Source organism: Triticum dicoccoides, chromosome 3A (assembly GCF_002162155.2).
Source record: "Triticum dicoccoides isolate Atlit2015 ecotype Zavitan chromosome 3A, WEW_v2.0, whole genome shotgun sequence".
Classification (NCBI taxonomy): domain Eukaryota; kingdom Viridiplantae; phylum Streptophyta; class Magnoliopsida; order Poales; family Poaceae; genus Triticum; species Triticum dicoccoides.
In genome coordinates this window covers 388,946,204-388,954,402 of record NC_041384.1, presented here as the reverse complement: position 1 = coordinate 388,954,402, position 8,199 = coordinate 388,946,204, and the positions used below count along the sequence as shown (strand labels likewise).

The 8,199-nt window shown below is 44.5% G+C and overlaps 1 protein-coding gene across 1 annotated transcript; it reads left to right on the top strand.

Annotated features, from left to right (window-relative positions):
* The first annotated feature begins 424 nt into the window (after positions 1 to 424).
* LOC119268278 lies at positions 425 to 4,684 on the top strand. The gene is made up of 2 exons (XM_037549870.1): positions 425 to 651; positions 4,374 to 4,684. The coding sequence occupies exons 1-2, from the start codon at positions 529 to 531 to the stop codon at positions 4,482 to 4,484; spliced, it is 234 nt and encodes a 77-aa protein (XP_037405767.1). The 5' UTR covers positions 425 to 528; the 3' UTR covers positions 4,485 to 4,684.
* The last annotated feature ends 3,515 nt before the right edge of the window (positions 4,685 to 8,199 follow it).

Below are 8,199 nucleotides of genomic sequence, written 5' to 3'. Positions count from 1 at the left end.
GGAAGCTCTCCAGTCTCGAAACTCCGTTCCGAAGCTCGGTTTAAGCCACTTTTCTGCAATTGTGCTGTTGTTTCCTCTGCTTCCAAAGCTGCAGTTGTGAAGCAGAAAGGATCCGAACATGATCTTATTCTATTGTAATGGACTACTCCTGGTTTTTGCTTCCCCCTTATCGATTGCAACTTTTGTTTTTAGTTTTTTTTAAGAAATACTCTCTCTGTAAAGAAATATAAAAGTGTTTAGATCACTAAAGTAGTGATCTAAACGCTCTTATATTTGTTTACGGAGGGAGTTTGTTTTTGGATAGATGATCACGATTGCAATTTGTTTTCTCTGAATTATGTCTCAGGCACTGGGCTGGGCTGGGATGGCCCAACGTTCTGAGGCCCAGCTGGTAGCACTCTTTGCCGTCGAGGAGCAGGCAAAATCGTCAATCCTGGGCGCTGTCTGTCATCTTCGTCTCCGGCGTTTCTCAAAAAATAAAATAAAAAATTCTTCGTCTCCGGCGAGCAAATCGGCGACCGGGGCAGGATGGGCTACCTATGGAGGGTGCGGCTCTCGTCGTTCGCAGCCGGTGCGGCGACGGCGTCAGCGGTGGGGTTCTTGCTCCTTTACAAAGACCACCTCCTGGCCCGCGCCGCAATCGCCCGACAGGTGAGCCCCCGCACCCGCATCGCCGTTTAGCCGGCTCCTTTTGCGATTATATCGACTGATCTAGTTCATCAACATAAAGCATCCGATTTGATGTAGCCATTTCTTTACGGTTAGATATAGACAATTTTGCCGGCTCCCTATAATTTCTGATGTATCGTGATCTTGTCTGGATGCGATGTTGCTGGTTAATCGAATTATCTGGTGTTAAAATCTTTCGCTTCGTTGTATCAGAACTGCATTTCCTAATTGAAATCACTGAACGAATAACGGTCTCATGGAGGTAGATGCGAATCGAGAATGATTTGTTATAGCCCGCGGAAAATTACTCTTAATAAAATTACTGTGATTGTTATAGAAAGGATGGTGTAGTGTAACTCCATTCTTGCTTGTGATTTACCTGGGTGCTTTTATATACGTCATCTGAATTGACATCAGCTCGAGATAATCAAAATTGATTTATGTTCTTTGTATTTTCATGCAGTTTGCCACTTCTCAGCTAGGAATTTTTATGTACTGATGACTTTGCAAATATGAGATGTTCTAACTTTTTTTCTGAATCGGATGTATACATACACGTTTTAGTGTGTTTGTTCACTCATTTCAATCCGTATGTAGTCCATATTGAAATATCCAAAACATCTTATATTGGTGAACAGAGGGAGTATTTGTCACGTATTTGTAAGGTAATCCCAAAAGATAAGAAGAGTCAGTTTTAGACTTCAGTTTCTCCATGTCATCTGTACTCGCTCCGTCCTTGAAAGAGTGTACTTCCAACTTTGTTGGAGGGTCAAACTATCTCAAAGTTTGGCCGAGTTTGTGCAAAAATATATCAATGCTTGTGAAACCAAATAGGTATATGACGAAAATATATTTTATCATGAATATAATGCGAAAGTGCCTTGGAGCACCCGACGACTATGCCCATTGAAATCGCTCCCATTCAATCGCATTGGGATCCCATCCACTATATTAGGGTAGTGTGTATTAGATGAATTTGCACCATGTATAGCTCTCCAGCATTTCTGTATCAAGTGACGTACTATAAACAACTGTTTTCTCTGACATGCATTTGTACTCCACGCGCTATCTGCCTCAACGACCAACGCCCACCAACCCATCATCAATTCAATGCACCCCGTTCCTCATCCTCCCATCGTTGCCCTTCTTCCTCATGACATGCGATTCTTCCCCATCCATCCTTCTTCGAATCCTCTTCTACAGCTCCTGCCCCTTCTTTCCAAAACTTCTACTTGCCACGTGGAACAAAACTAGGATGAACTAGGAAGACTATGTCCGCCCTAGCCGTCACTCGAGCTTGCCACGTCCTGTGCCTCCATGGCCGGCGACACCACGTCCACCATGACTGCCGACACCAAGTCATGCGTTCTGGAGGCCAGTGCAACATGTGTGGAGAAAGCTAGGAGGAAGACGATGCCATCCAACACGAGTAAATCTAGGTAGCCATCGTTGTCTGTGCTTGACGCGTTCAGGGCACCACGTCTGCCTGGGCGCTGACTCATGTTCTGCGTTCCCGCGGCCAGCGATAACATCACCATCGGGACAACTTCCTAGCATGCGTTGTTCGCGTCCGGGTCATCCCCGTCGCCGTCAAGCTTTGTATGGCCTTGCCTCGCCTCGGCAACAATGTCATGTATGCCGTGCTCGCTCTGGTCGAGGTCATGAGATTTTGGCTAATCAGCGGACGCACACGACTATTACCCAACTAAAATCCTCTTCTCTGGAAAAATTGTTTGGAATAAAATCAGTAGTAGCAGCCGAGAGGAAGCCTGCTCTTTAGATCTGGCAATGGAGTGCTTGCGTGCTAGGAGAAGACTCCATAGGTAGGTGATGGTCGATTCAATTAATTACCGCCGGACAACTGTTCTGTACCCGAACGTCCCCGCGTAGATATAATAAATGATCCAGAACATGTAGCTACTGTTTCATCGTACGCAGCCGGTGGCGTATTCACAGCCTGGAATGATTTCCACCAAAGTGGCTCGGATCCCAATATAGTAGGGGGTTGGCCGAGATTTCGTAGGTGCGCGTCGCCGAGTGCTCCTAATCCACCTCCGAATATAATGCTACTAATTTGATGGCATAAATGTTGGTACATTATTGTATAAATGCGGTCAAACATAAAAAAGTTTGACTTTCCAACAAAGTTGGAAGTACACTCTTTTAAGGAAGGAGGGAGTAGACTAGCATCGAGAATAAAATAACTCGTACAATAGGGTGTGTCTGAAGCTGATTGTATACAAAGAGTTTGCATTAAATGTGATGGCGTGAAAAGACAATAAGGTGGACTCTTAAGATTTTATTGACTAAGAGCATCTCCAACAGATGCCCAAAAATTGGGTACCCTAAAAATGGGTGAGGAAAGGTTTTTGGGCACCATAAAAGGTTTTGCTTTTCCAGCAGCCCTAAAACTGGTGCCCTAAAAATTTGAGAGCCACGTGGAACATGACAATCCGACGGCGTGGATGCTGGGAGGCGGATCCGATGGCGGGGTAGCATGGGGACGGCGGCGGTAGCTCGGGGACGGCGGCGCGGTGCTCGGGGACGATGGCGGGAGCTTGGGGCCGGCGGCGGGGTCAGATCCGATGGTGTGGAGCGCAGTGGGATGGCTGAAATTGGGCGGGATAGGGCGACAGTGGCGGTCGTGGGGGTCGCGGTGGTGGCCCCCCAACGACGGGGTGGCTGGCATCGAGATGGCGGTGAGGTGGCGCAGCATCGGTGAATGTTCGCTTCGGGCGGTTTGCTTCTCTCCACATCGTTTTTTCTTTTAGGGCAGCAGCTTATATTTGCATCACTTGTAGCAAAATTTTGTGCATGATGTAAATTTTTTTTGGGCATCATATAGCTATAGGACATCCGTTGGAGGCGTTTTTTGGCTCCAAATGCCCTGAACGGCAGTTTTATGGGCACGATTACTATTTTAGGGCATCTGTTGTAGATGCTCTAAGAGGGGTTCTATTCTCTCTCATCCAAACCAGCAATTGTCCATGTGGCAGGATGAAGATTCAGCTGATGTCATAACCTATTTGTCGTGTCTAATTTGTTAACAAAATACAAACGATTGTGACTTGGTGTAAACTGTTTATCACCCATTCATCGTGTGGGAGATAGCATGCCAGTCTCGGTACGGTTTGCAGGTTTAGTGGTAATTGTGGTACTGGATATCCTGTATTAGACCATTGAACTAGCTGCTAAGCGTAGTGAGGCTTTCTTCACAACTTCACATCCATTATACCCTGATGCATTTCGTTAGTTTGCCAACTTATTGTATGGGGTGCAATGAACTCCCAACAAAGGGCTCTTCTCAAAGAGGATCAATGGAAAGAGGCTCCTGTGGTTTGAGTAATTGCAGTTGAACCTGGATGTATTGTTCGCACTTACTTCTCCAACCGAGATTGACATTCAAATAAGTAAATTGATCATGTCATTCATGATTTGTGAACTGACTTCTCTTATAGGGTAGTTCTGATCATTGTGATGTTTCTGCTTTATTTGCGAATTAAGATGTTGCAACTATGTGATGAATTAGCTATTTATACCTATCTTGTGGTTTGTGATAATGGAAAATTCAGCATTATGATGGTACAACCCTGCCCATGAGACAGGACATCTTAAAATTTATGAAGTTGAAAGACCATGCAATACACCTTGCTACCTTGGCATGCATCTGACTATTTGCTAAGTTTTGATGTGCTTACTTCCAGGTGGAGGATGTCAAGAGAATTTCTGAAAAGCACTATGAAGCACTGAATCATCAGATCTCAGCACTGGAAAACAGAAAAGAATCAGGAACTAATAAAGAGGCATCAGATTAATTATGCACGTTGGTTGTGTACAATGGTTAAACAACTGCCAATGTAATTTGTGGTTGCTGCATGCGTATTACTGCAGCATTTAAGCTGTACCATTTTGTTGTTCAAATTGCTATGAATCCTCATTGTCATCTTCATGGCTTTGTGAGATGGACAGAGACCAATAAAAAACAATTTTGTCGTTAATGAGTCGGCCTATCTCACTGTTATGTTCGTGATTTCTTCCATTAATATGTTCACATTTGATATAGCAAGTTTATACACACGGATATTACTCTGTGCGTTGAGCATTTTGTCAGCATTCCTGTGGATTTTTGTTCAATATATTACCTTTGCATTATGTAATGTTAAAAAAATCTCAACCTGATATATGAACTTTTTTTTGCGGGTGTGATATATGAACTTCTTGTGCAAATGTTTATTTGATCTGACAGGTGATCTGGATCATATGAAGGAAATCATGTCTTGTTGTTTGTTACCAATTATTATCTATTAAATCCTGTTGTGCTGTCCAGTTTTTTAGTAGCGTCTGAGTGAATTTGGTTTGTGAAGGCATTGCATGATGGTGAGGGCCAGCCAAGAGCATGTCGTCATTGGCAGACCATTTTGGGGGATGGCAGTGGTTTCCTGAAATTCTTGGGAGTCTGAGAACATCTTCGAGGCCTGGTGTTTTTGTTAGCATAGTGGACTATCCAGGCAAACATTTCTGAAATGTCACACCCTTCCATTTAAAGGCGTGGTTGAATAGAAGTCTCCCTCTTCTTACCATATCAGCTCTGGATAGGGTATGAGTACCGACCAATTCATGCTTCCACCTACTTCGCCATGTAAATGAGTAATTTTCAACCATCTACGTATTGATGGAGAATGAGAAATTAGTATTGCATACTCTTAAGCCATCTTATAAAGAGAGTGGAAACTAATAACATGAGCCATTGGTAATTATATTGTTGGTTGGATGTGCTGGTGTCATCATATTAGGTTGAGCTGGCGAAAGGTAGTTAATGTGGCAGCAACAGGGAAGGGTGAAGATAGGGGCGGTGTGGAGGCAAACTAAGGTGTCCGATGGGGGTGAGTGTGCTGGCAATAGGGATGGGGGAAGAGAGGGTGAATGTGGTGGGACCGGCGAAGGGGGAGACGGTTGTTCATATACTGATGTAGACTCGACTAGATGGCGAGTCGTCGACGGCCCGATCTTTCACGGTACTAGCAGCAGGAACGAGAAATTCCAGTCGACCAAAGAGGCAAGACCGTAAGATCAAAAACTTGTGTCGAGTAGATTTGATCGACTCCACACGCAGCAGCAACAAAATCCCTTCGGATCAGCAACAAAGATATTTGGTGTCCCCCGACATGAGACGTTTTCTGTAGTTTTATTGAACTCACGACTAATACAAAAATCTGCCTTTTACATCGGCCGTAGCCAGCCTTTTATATAGGCATCACACATCCGATCAAACCGGCCCACGAGCAAAGCAAAATTGATACGGACTCTCTTCCTAACCATAAACCGAACATGACTCCTAGTACTACTATGACTCCTCTAAATCTCACGCCTAAGGAAAAGTTCCTTCATCTAACAACCAAGAATTTACTAATTAACTATCCGGCCACGCTGATCACTAGGAACCAAAATATACCTTAACCGTACTATAGCACCTTGGATTTAAAACGTTTCTGCACGTAAACCTCATGTGACCTGGACCAAAATAGCACCGACAATTATTCAGCTTGGCGTACGAAAATTAGGCTTGACTTCTTCAGGCTCTGGTTCTGGTGACGGTATTTTAAGTGCCATTGTACCCATCATCAAAATATTAGAATTTGTAATATGATCAGGTTTTGCTACGGCACTGACGGCCACATCATCCCCTCCTCCTTGAATCAAAACCGTCCTCGGTTTTGCAACAACTTTACTGACCTTCTTCTTCTTCAAGGAAATTTTTGTATCCACCTTGATTTCTTTCGCAAACATAGACTGGAACACACGACGTCTTCCGACATCCCAAAAGGAGTAAATGTTCAACCGACCCTCGTGTGTGGCACGACGGTCATATTGCCATGGTCTTCCCAACAACAAGTGACATGCATCCATTGGCAAGACATCACAAATTATTGTATCTTTATAATCACTTACTGAAAAATTCACACGCACCTTGTAAGTAACTTTCAGTTTACCACACTGGTATAACCACTCAATGCAGTGTGGTTGTGGGTGCTTCGATGAAGGTAACTTCAAAGCTTCCACCAATCTCTTGCTAACCGCGTTGGTGTAGCTTCCTCCATCTATAATCAATTTACAATTGGTGCTATTGACTTTGCACTGAGTCTGAAAAATATTCCAACGCTGTCCCTTATTCTCAATGCGATCCTCTTGCACTCGTTGCACCATTAGTGAAGGATATGACTCAGCAGATTCAAAACTCGCAACAACATTTCAGCATCCTTAGATTTTTCACTAGAAGTGTCAGAAACTGCTTCTTCATCACTAGCGGATGCATAGCCATCTCTCGTGAGCAACACTCTTTTTTCATTAGGACATTCACGCTTCATATGTCCCCTTCCTCCATATTTAAAACACTTTATGTCATTAGCGCATCTGGTCGACTGTGCACTAGAATCAACCATCGACAGTCCTGATTTTTAAACATCCTTTTGCACGGAACCATGAGAGCGATTTGATGATGTCGCCCTGGAGCTAGGACCGACATCCTCATTTTTATACTGTGAGCGTCGCCATGTGTTTAAAGTGGTACTGGGAAATGTGTTGACTTGGCGCCGCTTAATCTGTTGTTCCGCACGCACAGCTTGGTGCACAAGATCTTGTATGTTGTAGTAGACCACCATCTCAACATGATCCTGCACCTCGATATTTAGCCCGTTAAAGAAACGTGCCATGGTCACCTCCGGATCCTCCGTTGTCCCTGTACGTATCATAAGCAATTCCATCTCCTTGTAATATTCATCAACACTCATATTACCTTGAGAGAGCCGCTGCAACTTGTTGTACATATCTCTTTTATAGTGTTCAGGAACAAAACGTCGCCTCATGAATTCTTTCATACCTCGCCAAGTCGTCGGGCGATGTCTTGAACGACAAATTTGATTCCACCAAATTAGCGCGTAACCAGTGAACTCAATTCCAGCAAGTTGAACTTTCTTCTCCTCGCTATAATGATGGGCATCAAAAATTTGATCAACACGCATCTCCCACTCCAAATAGCCTTCCGGTTCGCACTTGCCGGAGAACGAAGGAATTGAAATTTTTATGCGCCCAATTCCATCATCCAAAGGCACACGCACAGCTTGACCAACTCGGTCATGCACTCCACCACGAACGGAAGTTTCAGGACGAGGCTCATAGTGTCGTGGTCGTGGAGCGTACCCTGCCTGGTCAACGCCATCATCGAAACAATCATCTCCAGCATGAGGTTGTGCCGCCAAACGGCGATCATGTACGCCGGCATGTCCATCGCGAGCTGGTAGTGCATAATGCAGTGGAGCAGCCGGAGCAGTCTGTGGTGGTGCAGAATTCGTTGCCGGCATATTGACGATGTCTGCCAAACCATCGAACCGAGTGATCAGGACATCTATTCTTTTGCCGAGCGCATCATGACATTGCTTGATGTAGTTGCATGTGTGGTCAAAACCATCCCGAATATTTTGGGGAATATCATCCGCATACTATTTCCTCAGAATCAGCGGCAACCTCATCACC

Coding starts and splice junctions, on each gene's coding strand:
- LOC119268278 (XM_037549870.1), top strand. CDS start 529: ATGGGCTACCTATGGAGGGTGCGGCTCTCGTCGTTCGCAGCCGGTGCG. Junction 652..4,373: donor GCGCCGCAATCGCCCGACAG/GTGAGCCCCCGC, acceptor GCTTACTTCCAG/GTGGAGGATGTCAAGAGAAT.